This window comes from Camelus ferus, chromosome 11 (assembly GCF_009834535.1).
Source record: "Camelus ferus isolate YT-003-E chromosome 11, BCGSAC_Cfer_1.0, whole genome shotgun sequence".
Lineage (NCBI taxonomy): Eukaryota > Metazoa > Chordata > Mammalia > Artiodactyla > Camelidae > Camelus > Camelus ferus.
The window spans coordinates 72,556,668-72,576,171 of NC_045706.1; the positions used below are offsets into that span (position 1 = coordinate 72,556,668).

At 36.3% G+C, this 19,504-nt stretch overlaps 1 protein-coding gene across 1 annotated transcript in view; it reads right to left on the reverse strand.

Moving 5' to 3' along the window:
* LOC102510773 (formin-2) overlaps positions 1 to 19,504 on the reverse strand; it is a 286,001-nt gene that overhangs the window by 74,926 nt on the left and 191,571 nt on the right. Inside the window, 5 exon segments of the mRNA XM_032491868.1 lie at positions 13,682 to 13,802; positions 13,932 to 13,991; positions 16,573 to 16,719; positions 17,772 to 17,901; positions 18,062 to 18,153. Of these exon segments, the coding sequence (XP_032347759.1) occupies positions 13,682 to 13,802; positions 13,932 to 13,991; positions 16,573 to 16,719; positions 17,772 to 17,901; positions 18,062 to 18,153 (550 nt within the window).

Genomic DNA, 19,504 nt, shown 5'->3' on the forward strand with positions numbered 1-19,504 from the left:
AGTATGTCCATCCTTAACCATAATATTTTCAAAAATTAAGAAGTTGCTCTAACATTTAGGGCTTGTACAAATAAATTCTTTGATTAAAATCTACAAATGAAATGGTGCAATGCCTTGAGTATCAAAGTTTCAATTTACATAAAACCGAAAATATTACACAATGCACACCAATGCACTACAAATATGAACTTACTCAAAGTGAAGCCTCTGACATTTTCTAAGGGTGTAGTAAACTCATACTTCTAGGACTAGGTGCTAATGCTTACCAACGGCAGACATGACTATCCCAGAAGCTCACACAGGAGCCCCATAACACTGGCCAGGGGCTTGGCCGCATACTGGCTGCCCCAAAAGTGTCATTAAATAATGACTTGAAGTGTAATTGCAGGCATCTCTGACTGGCCTAGAAACCTCAGAGACTCCTTTAGAGCCTCTGGAGTAGTTCTGTCACTACAGTTGCCAATGTTTTCCAATTCTGAAAGGTACTGATGCTGGAAATGGAATAAGCAGTGGACTCAGCAGGTTTTCACTGACATAAAGGAGTTTAGTAAATGTTCCACACAATCAAATGGCCATGAGTGACACCCATCAACTGAAACGGACACCAATGTTATTTGCTTCACATGCCCTGATTTCAAACTGTATTTCAAAGCCACAGTAATCAAAAGAGCATGGTGTTGGCAGAAAAATGGAAACATAGATCAATGTAACAGAACTGAGAGCCCAGAAAGAAACTCACACATATATGTACAATTAATTTGTGACAAAGGAGAAAAGAACACACAATGGAGATAGGAGAATCTCTTCAATAAATCGTGTTGGAAAAACTGGACAGCCAGGTTAAAAAAAAAAAAAAAGAAGCTAGATCACTATCTCACACTATACACAAAAATCAACTCAAAATGGATTTAAAGACTTGAACATAAGACCTGAAACCATAAAACTTCTAAAAGAAAACATAGGTACTATGCATTGGTATTACCAATATTCTTTTGGTTGTGTCTCCTCAAGCAAGAAACGCAAAAGCAAAAATAAAGGAATGAGACTTCATCAAATTCAAAAGCTTTTGCACAATAAAGGAAATATTAATATAACAAGAAGCAGCTTACTGAATGGCAGAATATATCTACAAATGACGTATCTGATAAGGGATTAATATCCAAAATACACAAAGAATTCATACAACTCTACATAAAAAACCAAACAATCCAGTTAAAATGGGCAGAAGACCTGAACAGACATTTTTCCAAAGACGACATACAGGTGGCCAACAGACTCTTGAAAAGATGTTCAGCATCATTAATTATTAGGGAAATGCAAATCAAAACCACAATGAGATATTGCCTCATTTCTGTTAGAATGGCTATTATCAAAAAATAGGAAATAGTAAGTGTTGGTAAGAATGCGGAGAAAAGGGAAACCTCATACACTGATTCTGGGAATGTAAATTTATGCAGCTACTATGGAAAACAGTAGGGAGATTCTTCAAAAGAAATTAAGAATAGAATTACCATATGACCCACCTATTCTACTTCTTGGTATTTATCCTAAGAATACAAATGCACTAATTCAAAAAAACATATGCACCCTTATGTTCACTAGCATTACTTATATAACAGCCAAGATATGGAGGCAACCTAATTACCCATCAATAGATGAATGGATATAGAAGACATGGTGTGTGTGTGTGTGTGTATATATATATATATATATATATATATATATATACACACAATGGAGTATTACTCAGCCATAAAAAGATGAAATTTTACCATTGCCAACAACATGGATGGACCCTGGGGGTGTTATGTTAAGTGAAATAAGTCAGAGAAGAAAAACAAATCCTGTATGATTTCACTCACATGTGGAATATAAAAAACAAACAAGCAAACAAAAAACAAAGTGAACAAACCAAACCATCTAAAAACAAACACGAGAACAGAATAGTGGTTTACCAGAAGAGGAAGACAAAATAGGTAACAGTGGGTCAACTGGATGGTGACACACGGAAACCATTTTGGTGATGAGCTCACTGTAGGGCATCGAGGAGTAGAAGTATAATGTCGTATACATGAAACTTACATATAATCTTATAGACCAACATTAACTGAATAAGAAAATCTGAAAAAAGAAACTTCAGTGAAGTTGCAACTTTTAGAACACAGCTAAAGAACTGTAGATGTTTTTGCAAAATTATCAATTTCTTATAAAAACTGATAAGGGCTTATCAGAAGCCATGAATCCCAACATATATACATTCAAAGCTTTATGATAAAAGAAACCAAGACCATAGGTAGCACAGAAAGGTGGCAGAGGTATAGTAAGAATGATTTGCAAATCACGTGGATAATTGAGTTAACAAGTAACTATTATTAAAACCGAAGAGGATGTGGGTTATGGCTACGTGAGGTGTGCTACTCAAACAAGCTCAGCACCTTTCTACTGCTCCAGACACTGGTCAGAATCCTCCATCCGTGCTCTATTCTGACTTATTCTTCTCTGAGTTTTAGCAATGGGTACAGTCATCTGTGAGGCTGTCTACAAAGCAACAATGAAAGGACTAAATAAAGTGTAAAGATAACACGAAGAAACGTTAACGAGGAGAAGACAAGGCACAGTGTGGCATAAGCATCTCCACAAGTGATGCATTTCTTCCATTTATTTTTAGCTTTGAGAACCAAAGAGAGACAGGTGGGATCACATTAAAATAATGGAAATAAAAATATAAAATTAAAGAATTAAAAATAGGAAGAGACTCACAGACACAGCAAACAAACTTACGGTTACCAAAGAGGAAAGGGAGGGAGGAGGGATACATCAGGAGTTTGGGATTAGCAGATACAAACTACTATATACAGAATAGATGAACAACAAAGTCCTACTGCAGAGCACAGGGAACTACTTTCAACAGCTTGCATAACCTCTAATGGAAAAGAATATATACGTGTGTGTGGGTAACTAAATCACTATGCTGTACACTAGAAACTAACACAACACTGTAAATCAACTATACTTCAACAAAAAAGAGAAAAGAATGAAATAAATGGTAAGTTATTAAGATTCTGTCTCTTAGCCCCAAACCCCCTTTCTGTACTAAGGCCCGGGATGCTGGTGCTGGGAGTCAGCCAGTTACGTTTGTCCTTTGCCATCTGGCTCCCTGAAAGGTTTCACCAAGGAGGAGGGAAGAGAGGGGCTGGAGGAGGTAAGGGGCAGCCGATTCCCGGCTTGGTTTTACAGGCCCAAACCCAGCATCAAGGCATCCCCTCCTCAAAGTACCAGCACAGTCAGTACCACCTCCTCAAAGCTCCCGGTCTTAGCTCTGCGAAGCTCATTCTCGGAGCTCCCGGGGCACTGTCTGCCCAGGCAGCATCCCCTCCACAGACGTGTGGGTCTCAGCCCCACAGAACGCTCTCCCGCACGTGCTAGGTTCCTGGACAACTCCAGCCTCTTCATCTCATTCCTCTGCCCTGGGGATGACGGCTGCTCCCAATATTTACCTGAGAGTTCCCTTTTTGCTCTAGCATGTGTTAAACTAATTACTAATCTGAAATTACTTCTATTACACTAACAGATATGGTTTCTGTTTCCCTGACTTCTCTCAGAACTAGTAGAAACAATAATCCATTAATTTAATGGATTATATATTTTAAAGTACTCCACGGCTTTCCGGCACTAGTATTGAATTTTATTTTTATTTAATCGCTTATACATAATATCTGTTTTAACTGTTCGCCAGATAACATGCCAGTTTTTCAAGTTACTATTTCCCCCCAAAAGGTTTTATACATAGTACTGTTCATCTGCAAACATATATTTAAAGTCTTCTTAAACATAGTTTCTTTTTTTAATTAAGTTTCATATGGCCCTTAATTGTGTTTACTCTTGAATTTACTAAGCTATGTAATTTCTTCATAAACAATAAAAAAGGCTGAGTGGTCACACATTTTAAATTAGTAAGTCCAGATGATTACATCTCAACTCTCAAACAGATTCTTGGACGGTTGCCTATTTTTATTTCTTCTTAAATACAATGATTAAAGATGTGTATGTACAGAGGAGCATATATACCATGCACACAACATACACCCAACTTCCAGCTTGAGACACAGAACAGAACCAGTACTTTGGAAGAGTCCCATATGCTCCTTACACCCCACCCTCAGGCCCAGAGGCACCCACTGCCTTCAAGGTTGTCTTTTTCATCCCTTTGCTATCTCTAAATAAGTTATTTTATATACACATAAAACTTTGAAAATTGAAATCATGCTGTTTGTATTTTCCCATGCCTTGTTTTTCCTTAAGATTGTATTAATAAGAATTATCTATTTTTAATTCAGACAAATGCAGTGTGATCAGTTTCACTCATCACTAGATGTTCTTTGAAAGAAGATACTACAATTTACTCAGCAATTATTTTATAGAAAAACCTGAGGGGTTTTTGGTGCTGCTGCTATAAATACAAGCAGTTATGAAGTCAGCCTGGTCACCTCTGCACTGGTATATACATCTGGGGACCAAATGCTGGGTCAGAGAATATGGATTTTTAAAAGTTAGTGAAATATTGCCAGACAGTTTCCCAAGAAAGTGTGTCAATTTATATTTCCATTATATTACCATTATCAGTGTAAGAGAGTTCTCACTAATCCACATTTTTGCCAGTATTTCACATCCTCTGACTTTTTAAATTTTTGAAAAAGATACTAATCAGTGGTACTCTGGTGTACTTTGAAAAGGTATTGATACTTACACCCTCACTTTTAACATGCTGTCTGTCATGTACCTCTGTAAATATCTACTTACAAAGCTACCAATGTGTTTTTATCAATGTTCTCCTGCAGGGCAAGTTCATCCAGACAGCTTTATCAAAGAGCACGACTCTAGCTAAGTACAAAGGGTGAGCAGGAGTTTGCAAATTGAAAATGGAAAAAGAAATAATCACAGGACCTCAGCCACAGAGAATGAAACACTCTCAGAGAGATTACCATAAATGACTTGAATCCCATGGTGACAGTTTACTCCATATGTGAAGACTATAATTTCATGTGATAACTTTGTTTATTGGGTCCTTGTGTGAAACAGCATCTTATGGCTATGAATTAATCTAAGTTGATTATTGCATGAAAACAAAACATTTTTGTAAGGTACACATTGTAACACAATCAGGGATAATTTCTAAAATAAATCTTCACTTGAAATGTCTGTAAATAAATAATCACCTTTAATTACTGTGGTTTTCTCAACGCAGTCAGGTCAGAAAAGCAAGTGATTAGTGAAAATGAGGAACTACAACTTAACTATTTTTTTCTAATGTGGATAAACGGCATAAAATCTTACAATTAAATGACCGATGACTTGATTTTCTTCTCATTACTCTCCCTTTCACTAGCAAAGTTACAGCTGAGAGTAATGGAGAGTCAAGAGATTTACAGCATGAACAATCTAAACATTCTAGAAAATGTTTATCTGAATTGAGTACATGTGCATATTGGTACAGGGAAGGGGAGGGAAAACGAGAAGAGAAAGATCATTCAAGGTTACTAACTCTGGAAAAAATATGACAAATTAATTGTTTCCTTCAAAGCTTATGTAAAGGTATTTAAACATCTCAAACAGAAGAACTTTATAGTAATCTAATGTAGCCTGAAGGAAATTATGGAGTGACGAAAATTTTTTTTAAGAAGCACTTATATATTACCTTGTACACAGAAACATTTAAATAGTTTATACCACCCTCCCTGGCCCTCAAATTAGAACCATTTTTTTAAAAGTTCTTTCCATCTCTTCTGTCCCCTCTCCTTTGTCAAAATCACTATCATCTTTTATTTGAGTTTGTTACTAATTGGTCTCTGAAATTCTATGCTTGTCAAAGCAATATTTTCAAGACAAACCGTATCACTCCAATTCCCTGAACAGAATTCTTCAGTGGCTGGATACTGCATCTGGAATACAATGTAAACCCCTTCTAAAGCATATGAACTTGTACTGTCTACATGATCAGGAAAATATCTCATCTTATGTTTACTGCATTCCATGAATACAGGGGTATCTGGACTGTTCATTCCTCCTGGATTCCCTTCTGGAATAGTATTAGCATCCAGCCTGGTATACAAGCATTAAAGAGTCATCTTACCTCTCCTTCTTCCTCACCCTGTATATCTGTTTGGTGAGAATCTTATTCCAATGCATCTCCAAGGACTCCCAGAACCCTTTCTCCTCTTCATCCTACCACAGGGACCTCAGCTTGTGCCCTCAACAACTGACTGGCTAGGTCTCCAGCTTCGAGTCTCCCCTCTAAACCATCATTCACAAGTGCCTCACGATGACCTTTCAGAAACACCTGAGTGCACTGCGTCCTGGCCTAGAAGCTTTCCCATGGCTAAGCAGTGACTGCAGAGTGGAGTCCAAACACTTCAGCAGGCCCTTAAGACCCTTCACAAGGATGACTTGCCATCTTCTGATTCCATGTCCCCAAACACCTTGTATTCTAGCTATATCAGATTTTACCATCCATTTCTTGTCACTTTTCAAAATCCAATTTAAATATAATCTTACAAGTATATTTAATCATTCCTTTTCTGTGTTTCTATAGTATCTTATCTATATAACTAAAAAAATGCCTTTTTACTGTGTAGTGGTTATTCATATAACTATTGGTTCTCTACTCGTCTGTGAACTATGAAGGAAGGGTCTATGTTTCTATTTTTTATTTTCTATTAATGTAATAAAACAGTTGTTGAGTGATACGTATTAGACTGTAATGTCTCTGAGATTCCTTGCTGATCTAAATCTCACAAATTTTTATTATTGAATTCTATTTTATGAGACATCCCACCCTTTAAATTCATAAGTTGCCTTTCTAGGAAGAATTCTGATAATAAGTAAGAATCTTAAAAAATGTTCATTAACTCTAATCCAGTAATTATAATTCTAGTAATCTATATTAAGGAAATAATCAGAAATATAGTAAAAAGGCTATCAATAAGGATGTTCGATACAGTATTTCTTAAGCGCAGGGAAAACTGGAGTCTAATTTCTTACAAGAATCTAATGACTTACTACATTACAGCACAATCGTAAGGTGGATTATTATTAAACCATCTTAAACAGTTTCAGAATTATATTAAATGACATGGGAAATTCTCATTGTATAACTTTCAGTGGGAAGAAATGTATAAAAGTGAATACAGATGTCCAGTCAAATGGAATGATGAATTCATAGGCTGAGCCTTTCTTCTGCTGAAAACACATAGCAATGAATGAGAACACAAAAGAGAAAAGCAAACCAACACAGCATGCTTTTTAAAAAATGTTAACTCTTTGGACCAGGAATAGCAGAGAAGCCCAAGTTAATAAACAGTGTGGACGTGAGAGGTCACTGGAGTGTGTGCATGGCGGGGAAGGTAAAGATCTTGGCTTACGTGGAAACTGGTGGAGGGAGAGGTCACACAGCACGGAACAGAACTGGTCTCGCTACTGGAAACCCAGAGCTGTGACTGGACTCCACACTCATGAAAGGAGGGTCACAACAGCTTATGGTCCACACACAGCTGCATGCCTAGGGCAGCAACAGTAGGCAGATACAGCTTTCCAGGCAAGACCTGAGCCAAGTCATTCACTAGCTTGATATATGAATTTGCAATAACTTATTATGTCCACAGGGCAGGGCTCCCAGGCAGGCCAAGTCAAAATAATTGAAAAAATTAAGACAGTGCAGATATGTGGGGTCAGGGGATGGGAGAGAGCAAGGGACAAACAGACTGACAGACAGTTTCTGTCACAACTCCTCAAACTCTTCAGCTGTAACATAAAAGCAATCATAGATAACTCAAATGATTGGATGTATATGGCTATACTCCAACTGAACTTCATTTACAAGAAGCTCACAGGCTGTAAACTTCTGACATCTTCTGACACCTGTTTTAAATCGGCATTCTAATACCTTAAGAAAACTAATGAGTAGAAACAAAGCGTACAGCTATTAACAAATGAAAAATGAAACAAACTATAGAAAATCCAAAAAGAACTTTAATATATTTTTATAAATATCAAAGAGATAATGGAAAGATAATATCCAAAATAAATTATTTTAAAGGTAAACATAGGTATGTTAAAAAAAGTATTATAAATCTTGAGAAACAAAAAATTATGATGATTTTAAGATAACTGCATTGATAATATAAACACCAGGCTGGATAGAGTCATAGAGAGAGTTAATGAACTGGAAGACATTGCTGAGAAATGCATGAAGGTTACAACAAAAGGAGTGGGGTAGATTTTAAAAATACAAAAGACAAGTTAGGAGACACAGAGTGTTGGACCAAGTGGCTCCAATACACATCTAAAAAGAATTTCAGGAAAAGAGAAAGTGATGAATATATGAAAAGGTTAATTGCCAAGAATTCTTAAAACATTAATGTGGACATCAGTCTTTAAATTAAAAGTTCTAAGTACAGGGCAAGATAATAGACAGACAGATAAACCAATAAAGTCATAATACACGTATTAAAGCAAAGCCAAAGATGAATAAGGGTGAGAAAATTATGAAAGTCACCAAAAATAAAAGACAGATTATCTACAAAAGGATGACAGATTGAAAATAGATTTATCATTGATAGATGAAAGAAGGAAAAAAGTATCTTCAAAATATAGATGAAACTGTTCAATCTACAATTCTATGTCCAGCAGACTGATGATTCAAAAAGGAAAATTTTTCTCAGTCATTTTCAGACTCATAACTTAATACCCACCAAGCCTCATTGAGAGAGCAACCAAATGAGAAGAGAAAAATGAGATGCACCAGTGGTAGCACAGTGATTAATTAAATATATTGGTAAATGTTATTACTTAAGGATTATAAAATATCAGTAGTTTTTAAAAGAAAAATGATAGTAGTAAAAGTCTGGAAAAACATTAGAAGAAAGAAGAGAATAGTTAATTATTAGTTAGAATGTTCTAAAAGTTTCGTCTTATTTGGGAAGGTAAAATATTGAGTAAATTTATGGCATGTTATAAAATTAAATATATTATTAAGAAAATATGTTAATAATTAAGACCAGCCAACAAATTAATAGTAACGCTGTCTATAGCTTTCAAAATGTATTGCAGGAGTCAGGGAGAAAAATATTGGAAAAAATTTCGACACAATAGAAAGCCAGAAAAAAGACATAATATAAAAATACATATCTTACCCAACTATAGAGCAGAGAATGTAAGAATGGACAAAAATTACAAAAATTGTATGCATCATGGTGCCAATGGAGTAATTCATGTATGTGCAACATACACACATACTAGATAAAAACACACCAAAACATTAATATTATTGGACTGCAGGATGACAGATGATGGAAGAAATTTTCACATATTGAAGTCTGAATATGTCATTCTGGCTTATACATGATTTGGCTTAAAGTTCATGCTAGCTAAAACAGACTTTTTTGAGGCTATCAAACATGCACTGTGCATCTGCTTTAACTATTAAAGAAAAGAATGCATTGAAGAATCAAAATGGTTCAGTACCATACTGTTTTAATTACTGTGCTTTGTAGTATACTCTGAAGTAAGGGTGCATGATTCCCTTAGTTCTGTTCTTCTTTCTTAAGATTGTTTTGGCTATTTGGGGTCTTTTGTGTTTCCATACAAATTTTTAAATAATTTGTTCTAGGTCTGCGAAAAATGCCCTTGGCATTTTGATAGGGATTGCACTGAATCTGTAGACCGCCTTGGGTAGTGTGGTCATTTTAACAATACTAATCCTTCCAATCCCAGAATATGGTATATCTTTCCATCTGTCTGTGTTTTCTTCAACTTCTTTTATCAGTGTCATTATAGATATGTTCCTGTATTACCGAAAACTTGAATGTTCTGCACTGTATCAAACTCAAGGACACCACCAGTCATTCTCAGAACAGTATCTGCTAGTACTTGCTAGCTGTAACCTTATGGTCTCAGGGTCTCCCCTTGTAACTATGCAATCATTTTCGACCAATCTTTGCTTAGCAAACACCCTTACTTCTTGCCAGCTCCAATCCTAATTCTTGACAAACAATTTACATAATTTTGCAGTATTTGCCTTTATAAGCCTTCCAATTTTGTGGTTCGGCAGAACACAATCCAAGTGCTTCTTAACTCTTAAATAAAACTGGTCTGTTCCTACTTTAAATTGTTAATTATTTCCAAAATATATTTTCTTCTCTACATTTTTTCAATGTTGTCTGATGTTCCATGCTGAACTGTTATTCATTTTAAAATCATAATATAAAGTTACTTTTAAAAAAAGCTACTGGTTGCATTTGAATTAACTTTATAACATCATTTTTTCTTTTCTCCAACAAAAATAAATAAAATCAGAAATCTACAATTATAAATATAAGTGTTACAAACAAATACAAATCAATACAAATAAGTCTATGGGCTGATTTTTCCTGTGTATGTCTGGACAAAGACATTATTTCAGCTTGAAGCTATAGGTAATGAATTTTAAGTATTTCCGAGCCAGACGCTGAAGGTGGGGGAGGGCAGGAGGTACATGGAAGAATGTGCATGAGAACATGCGTGCCCAGTTCCAGGAACTTAGTTACTCAGTGCTCTGTTCATGCTAAGTCAGGTGGCAAGTGGAACAATTTCTACCCAAGCAAGGCACGGGAACAGAAGCCACCATGGGGCACGACGGCATCAAGCAGAGCTGCTCACAGTCAGAAGAGGCACAAGCTGACCGGGCTGATAAACCAACTACACGTCACTGAGCTCGGGAAGCCAGGGAGCTCCCTGAGGAGCTGGAGAAAGCATGGGAACGACATACATACCAAACACAGCGGATGCTCTTATAAAATGCTAAAATGAGATTCAGTTGTCTTACTTTAAGTGCCTGAGCTGTAACACACTATTTCTTGGTCTTTCCTTAGAAACAACAATTAAGTCTGGAAGCAGAAACAGTGACAGAGCCAGAAGACGGGTGATTTAGGGCTGACAGCTTATCTGCCTTTATCAAACTAATCACACTCTTTATTCTATTTTTCCTTATTATAAATAGCCAATGTTTTTTGGATATTTATTATATGGAAAATATTGGGATAAATCCTCTACATATACCATCTCATTTTCTAAGTCTTCTTAAAAAACAACTTGCTTCTGAAAAAAAAGCGTGCAGGCTACCTGGATCTTCTGAAACGAATTACCCAGTTTGATCACTTAAAAGGGATCATTATTAGGCTACATGTATCAAGGCAGACAGTACTTTAAAGCAGTTGTATCCAAAATAACCCCCATTTGACTCTTATTTAGTCAAATCGATGTATATTTATGCCCATCTCATTGCGTAAAGGGGCATGCGGCAGTTTTACTCTATGCCCTGTTGGTATGAAATGCTGCACTCATGCTAGATCCTTCCTAGAAATGGAACTTAAATTCCAGGTCACAAGATTTCCTTCCTTGTGGTATAAAAAAATCTCATTTTTTATGGAAAAACTCATTTGGGAGAAGTAAAAAGTAAGAGGCCTAATTCTGATTTTTGTCAGTTTTTACAGGATCCCTCAGAGTTTGACAGCTTTGTAAACAGCCATTCACAAGCTGAGCTCATTTTACAAAAACAGTAACATGTAATGAGACTATTTCATGACCTAAAGTTTCATTTCCCCACCTTTACTGTAAGCCCCTCTGAGGCACACGCCAAGCTTCTGTTACTCACAGGGGAGCAGGCTTGCGTTTCTTGAAGTGAGTTCCGCCGACTACAGCACCTACCAGACACACTGGGAAAAGCGCTCTGTGCTCAAGTGAGCTGGGAACTGCTGCCGCCCTTTGTCCAGAGGGCCCTGGAAGTGCCTCCAAGCTTACTTTAGCCCAGCAGTTCTCATACTCATTTGGCCATTAAACCCCCAACTTCTAGGGCACCAAATTGTAACAGCCTGCGGACAAACCTGAGAAATGCAGCAGGTGCTAGTTGAGGGAACAGACCTTTCAGAAAAGTTCTTCTGATCCCAATATACAGTATAAACCCTTGGGGTTAAGCTCATCACCTTCTTAACCCTCTGAAGCACTCAGAAATTGCTAAGATGCTCCTTCAATAAGTAGTCATTGCTAGAGACTGACGTGCAGGAGGAAGCAGCTCTCATCGGTACTGGCCACTCGTCCTTTCCAAATCCACTTCCCAGTGTGTGTTAATTTTCTCTTTTTAGCTCTGAGTCTTGTGAGTTAGAAATGTGAGCATTTTCATGACCTAATGTAACTATAGTAAGAAAGCATGTAGATGTGAAAAGTAAATGAGGTAACTTTCCAAAGTGAAGCACCAAGCAAAGTAAGCAAAATCTCCTGTTAATGTGCTCACCACTACACTTGTTTATAAAATCATTTGCAAGACTGAATTGATTGAAGTGTTAGATATTTTCCAGATACCCTAGAAGTGCCCAGCACTACATCAGAGGTGGGGGTGGGGGAAGAGGAATTCCATAAGCAAACCAAGATAACTGGCAAAATTTTGAAGTATGATAAATACTACACATGAAAGGTTTGGGTTTTGTATTGCTTTAAGAAATCATACTTAAATGCACAGTAATGTAGCATTACATAAACAACATAAATATAACATAGTTTTAATTGTTATTTTTAAAAAAAACAAGGCAGTCATTCCTGGACTCAATCAATGAGCATCTGTATTAGAGGCTCTAAGGCGGAGCATCTTAATGACAAGTCTTCACCCTCCCTGGACTGTGACGGCTGCATCCCAAAGTACCTAGCACATACCTGTCCTGCATCAGGCCCGTAATAAATGCTGAGTGTTAAAGAACAAGCAAACTATACAATGTTACTATTCTGATTTAAATCCATATAAAAGCATCTGTAACTGGAATATAACAACTCCATAAATTTGATTATAGATCAATATCTTTGGATAAACACTTCAGCACTGAGACTGAATCTCTTAAAATTTATCATCTTTTTGGTTTCTGGGCAGCAGTAACCAAGCCTCTTCTTCTCATCTAGTGAGACATGAAATGAAAACCTCACATAAACTTACTCACTTCCTGTCTGTACATAAATAGTTAGAAAGAGGCTTAAATAGGTAGGTGAGGTGTCTCAACTCCGTAACAAGAAGCCTCATGAAAAGAAGGTAAAAGGGATGAGTGAAAAAGGTGAAGGGAATTAGGAGGTACAAACTGCCAGTTATAAAATAAGTCACTCACGGGGATGTAAGGCACAGCATAGGAAATACAGTCAAGAACACTGTAATAACTTTGTACGGTCTGTCATATGTGAAAAAACGGAACCACTAAGTTGTGCACCTGAAACGAGTACAGTTCTGTAAGCCAACTGTACTTCATTACAAGAAGGGAGGGTATGAAAGGGATTTTTTTCACAAAATAAAAAAAAAATTTGTGAACTATTTGCTTTTATGTATTACTTCAAATTTACAACTTCAAAGAATTTCAAACTCTCTTCAAAATGCTTTGATTGAAGGCTTCTCAACTAACAATAAAGCATTATGCATGCGTATGTCTTCTGACCAAACATGTGAAAGAAAGTATTTTCTTCCCAGGCAAGCTCAAAAGCCACAGGATCCTGGGCAGGTGCACGACGGGCGGGGTGCGAGGGAATACTTATCTTTTAACGACGACATGACAGAAGCCTTCCTCTCACTGAAAAAGCATAAATAACAATCATGAGTTCCTTTAAGACTGTACGTTACCTCTCAGGTCTTTCTTCAGTTTTCTGAGGTCTTTTTGAAAATCTTCAAACTTCATCTGTGAGGCCTGAAAGAGGTCCTGGGGTTCAGGCAGTGGAAATACACACTGCTCCTTTCCAGCGTCCTAAGCAGCGAGAAGCACAGGATTTTCAAATAAACGAGGAGACACAACAGCAGTGACAAAACAATGACAGACGCTGCCGATCGCTCAGCAGTGAAGAACAACGCAGCATGACTGTAAAAACCATCTTACCTCATCAAAATTGCGCAGATAATAGGAAACGATGTATGACAAAAGGCTCCTGCTGTTGTCCTAGGAGAAAGGCCAAAGTAAGTAGAAATATACTTTGAAAATTACTATATACACAGTGTCAAAAAAATTAATTCCAGCTAATCCACATATTTAGATGAGAATATTTAGGATGAAAGGGGAAATTCTGTTTCACATTACTTTAGTTTAATGACACAGAAGACTTTGCTTTCCCCACGGTTCCAAGCTAAGCTCCGAGTGGAAGCACAGCTGTTTCAGGGTGGAGTCTCAACTGTGTATGCTTTCCTGTTTTCATCCTCCTCCATCAGAAAATTAGCTGATTAATTTTTATGTTTTATTATTAAAAGCATAACTACCATCTAAACTGAAATGATGGACTGTCTCCAGCATTTTTGCACAGCTGGACCAGCAGGTACCACTCCAAAAGCAAGTCTGACTGAGGCTGGTTAGTATGTAGGTTAAGAAAATTTAGAAGTTAAGTATTATTTTAAGTAAGCTGGAGCTTTAAATGCAAATAAATATTATAAATCATGTCAGCAATTGAGATGTAGAAATTAATATCCATACAACTATAAATAATGCAAAATGTGTGTAGTTCTAAAGAAAAAAAAGTAAAATTGTTTCATATCTAACAAAGAAGAAGCTGTTCACTCTTTTTTCTGGCACATTTAGAGGCATTAATTTTTAATTTTTTTTCATTGCTCAAAATCTGGATGTGTGAAACCAACTACATATTTTTAAAACACAATCTGTAATACAGACTTTGTTTTCTGTAATAATCTAGCCAGGACTTTTCCCCCCATTGATAAAAAGAGCAACATCCCTTTATCATCAAATTTGACATGACATGATAATATATCTATCAGACTTCCTGTAAAGCAACATATTCTATATCATTAACAATCTATTACACAGGAATATACAGCTATAAAAATAAAAGCAATATATTCATAAGAAATAGGATTGCCTGTGAAAAGATTTAAGCAACTTGACTTCCTTTGTCTTTCCTAACTTGTAAATCAGTGAAATGATTAGCAGTACTGAATCGATGAACAAAACACGCATTAAATGCCTGCTGATAGGCATGCTGAGCAAAAATTAATTCCAAGTGATCTGAGCAACAGCTCCATCCCTGCAGGCATACAAACAGTACTAAGATACACAAATATAACTATGTAAGTATTAGTTATGAAGAAAGAACAAACTCAGGAAGGCTTTGCATAGCTCTTGTGAAACTATTAAAAAATCTTGCTTCTTGCTTCATTATTTTTTATCTAGATTAATTACTTAAATTAATGAAATTTAACTTATTGGAGGATTGAATAAGATATATCAACCAATATAAAAATATCCCTTATTCATGTATAATTATGAGTATCAGATTCTATTTCAGATCCATTTTTATAAGTAACAGAAAATTACTTGTTTCAATCCAAATATCAGTTTTTTAAGAACTATTCAAGAACTGGCATATGTTTAGAAGAAAGCTTTTGTTTTTGAAGAAATGTGATTTATCAGGTTGACATACTGGAGGTTCCTATGAAAATGTGTATCATACAAACAAACAGCATTTGAACAAATATAACCATCAAAAATCACAAAAATTACGTGCTGTTGGTGTTCTAAGCAAGACTATGTTTTTCTCAATTTTGGGAAAGCACAGTGTCTGGCATTTCATAGAAGCCTGATGAAAGAACGTTAAATGAACGTTGAGTGGATGTATGAATGAATAAACAAGTGAGTTGCTGACTGGCAGAAAAAAAAAACAAAAAATATCTTTCTCTCATCAGGGGGATTATTTCCTTATCTAAGAAGGATAATTTATATATTTTCATTTCTATAGGTCAACTGCTCACTTAAACTTAATATTTTAAAAGCATTTCCTTCACAATTTCCTTCATCATGCAGTTCTGCTGGGAGACTCTTTTATCCGACAAACAGAATTCTATTATTTTCTCAGCGGACAATGTCAGACTTTAACTTTGACCATCATGGTGGTTTCCCCAGTCTTATATTCCTATTGATACTATCATAATCTCTTACATGTTAATTTGAAACAAACACAACTATGGAAGTAGAATTAAAAAATAATTAGGCTTGCAAAAAGGCTTAGACATTCTCAGACACACCAGGATCAGAAGAGGGTGATATGTGGAAAAAGATCATCTTTTATATTTTATTTACAAATACTTTCGCTCATCCTTTTTTAGTTTTTAAAATATGAGCCTGTTGGCCTCCCATTGCTTAATATGGAAGAGAAAGGAGAAAGTAATGGATATACTGTCTCATCTATGGAAATTAACTTGTCCTCAGATCCAAAAGGATAAAATTAGCAGACATGGTAAAGATAGATCATTACTTTTAGAAAGATAATTATTTTTATATTAAAATGTTGTCTAAATTATTCATTAGACACAGGATTCAAAATTACTTACTTTAGGAAACTTTAATATTCTGTAAATCACAAATATATGACAGCCATTACTTTTATCTAGCTCAGAACACAAAGAAGCTTTTGACCTTGGAACATAAGTATTTATAACAACTGGTTTACAGTCAAACTTATTACTAAACAAGATATCCAGTCTTCAATCTGTTACATTCATTCACCCAAAACACTTACACTGCTTTTGACATCTTTCAGCTTTGGAAGGATGTCTAGTCCAAAGCCATCTGCCTGTCCCCGTGTCTTATTTCCACCGTTCATGTAGTTGCCAAAGGCAAGAACCAAACCCAAAACCTGCATAACCCCTGCGCCATTTTTTAATGTCTGTAAAACAAGATAAAGAACAATTTCTCAATTACACAAAGTTTTGTTTGGATTCTCCTAAGTTTGTGGCAGGCATTCACAGTATACTAGTAATTTTGGGGTAACATCCAAACTTTACCAGTGCTCATTAGTAGGTATATTTGAAGAGCAGTGTCTCCAAAGTTAACTTAAAAAAGTTGCAACACCCACAAGCACGCGGACGCGCTTCTGTAAGCTGAGAGGTACCAACCCGGGCCGTTTCTGTGATGTAATTGCAAGGAAAACAAGTAAGGCGGTAACACGGGAACCACCACAGAATAATGCCCCTGCCATTAGCCGAACTGCACCTGCCTCTGGTACAATGCAAAGTTTTGGCATAAGGTATGGGAAACCAAAACGTAGTTTTAAAGTTTAACTTCCAAATTTAGATTTATCTCTCAAAGTTCGCACTCAATTCTTCCAAAACACTAAGTTTCACTTGAATTTGTATGTCATGTCCTTTGAAAACGTCTTTAATAACATCTTACTACATTTCAAAATGATTTACAAAAACCAGCACGAATGGTACCATTAATTTTTGACATATTATTTTAAATGTTTATATTGGTAATGTCTGCCAAGCATTTATTCTTTGTTTTCTGAAGAATATTTATAGTCATACAGCTGTTCCTAAAGCATTTTGTTGAATCACTAACAATTTGTTGAGAGGCCCTCCCCAAAACAGAGAAAAATAAATAAAATGCCTTCAAATGGCATTCAGTTGGAAGTCTGAGGTATGAGCAGGCCATGCATGAAAAGTGAAGACAGTGCTTTGACAGTAGCAGAAGGAACAGGGACCCGCGGAGCTGGGCAGTGCACTGGAGCAGTACAGCCCTGGGTGCCGGGTGCCCATCAGCACATTTGCTTTAATCTTGCAGCTCAATCGCCGTGCGTTCTCTCCTGTGGGGCCGCTATCCTACAGGTTTTATGAGAACTTACAGTAAACAGAAGACACCTCGTCTGAAATATGAACATGACTGAACACAATGAAATATCAGAACCCAAGCTTCAGCTCTCTATGGACCAGAACCCACCTCACACAATTTCTGTAGCAATTCCAGTTTGCGACGAATTGAGCAAATGCTTTCTGAAAATGTGGACTGGAACAGGATGCAAAAGACTCGCTCTGAAAAGTTGGGGATTAGTGACAGTTCATAAAGGAACCTAAGGAAATAAAGCCAAGTTGAGAGGAAAAATACGATGCACATAAACACGTTTATCCTCACACCGTTCATGACACTTATGCACAGAAGATACCGCATTTTCCAAACGGAAGGAGCCCCCCCCTCCCGATGCCATCTGCAGGGTCCTATGGAATGCTTACTGCTCAGGTTTGTCCAGAGACTTGGCATTTTCCTTGTCTTTGGAGGACCGGCCATGCTTTTCAATTTTTTCCAGTTCATCTGACTGTGCTCTCTAGAAAGACAGAAGCCAAGTGGTTTTTAGTTAATCATGACCTTAAATATAGCAAAACTCCATATATTTTCATATTTCTTAGCATCTGTTTGAGGTAAAGCTTGACTTACTTCATGAGGCATTTTAAAGTGTTTAAATATCTTTAATGCAAACCAGATCATCTCCAAATCTTCCAAATGCTATTGGCTATTAATGATGTGCCAAAAAATATTTTTATTTATTCCAGCATGCTTTTAAACAGTACAGTTTTCCTCCCTTTTTTTTTTTTAGCTGTTTATAATACTCTCTGAAATACAAGACTCATTTTAAACTGGTATTTCTTATTCAGAAATTAATCAAGTTAAATTTGGAAGTAATTTGATCCTAAAGGTGCTGTAAGATTTTTAAAGAAAAAAGTACTTATTTAACTATTGCAATCATTGTTTGTGCCTATTTGTTTTGGGAAAAGAAAAGTACAGTTGCAGTATTGAGTCATGGAACAAAAATAAGTGATTTTGATTCTTCTGAATTTTCTTTTTGATGCAAAAATGGCTCCAGGCTTCTTTTCCTTCTAACTGTCCTCTTTCACCCTTTAAAATCTCAAGCTAAAAATTTATTGTTCTAAATCTGTTTCTTTATAGGAGAGGATCCTCTGCATTTTAACGTAAGGCAGAGTATTTTATAGGCTTCAAGAAACACAAAATTTATTCTTCATGGAGAATTTAGGTGATTTTTATTTTTAGTCTTGTCTCTATAATTCACAAAGATGTTTCAAAACAGTCAAAATCTTACATTTTCTAAATGCATTTAAGAAGTTTGAGTAGACCACAAAATCTTAGGTTTGAGTCTAGTCCTCAGAAGTTAAAATCCCTTCAGTATTATTTGTTGTTTAAACAGAAAAGCAGCTCAGCCATAAACTGCTGTAAATGACAGACTCTGACTGATTTCTAGAGACCGTAGATTTCATAGCTATGTTGTGTTTTTCATTCACTGATTGTTTTGAAATGCAGGCTTTTCTGTTGATGGGATTCACTAGGAAAGACTAGCTCCCCAAATGAAGCTTCTTTCAGCAGGGAAAGAAGATTTGATGACAGATCAGTAGACCTTTGGAGGTCTTGATCCATTTTGCTTCTGGAATGTAATGCAACAACAGGATACAGAGAAGTAAAGGAGATGGTTTGGCTTTGCTATAACTTCCACTAAAAAGCCTGCCTTGCCCATCTTGATCCTCATTATAAGGAGTCTCTCTCCAGAATAACACAGAACCTTGTATTTGCTGTTTTATGCTAACTTACCACAATGTCTTACTGGTGCTACACATATGTACCTACTTCTTCTACTGACTGAAGCTTCTTGAAGAGGACTACGTCCT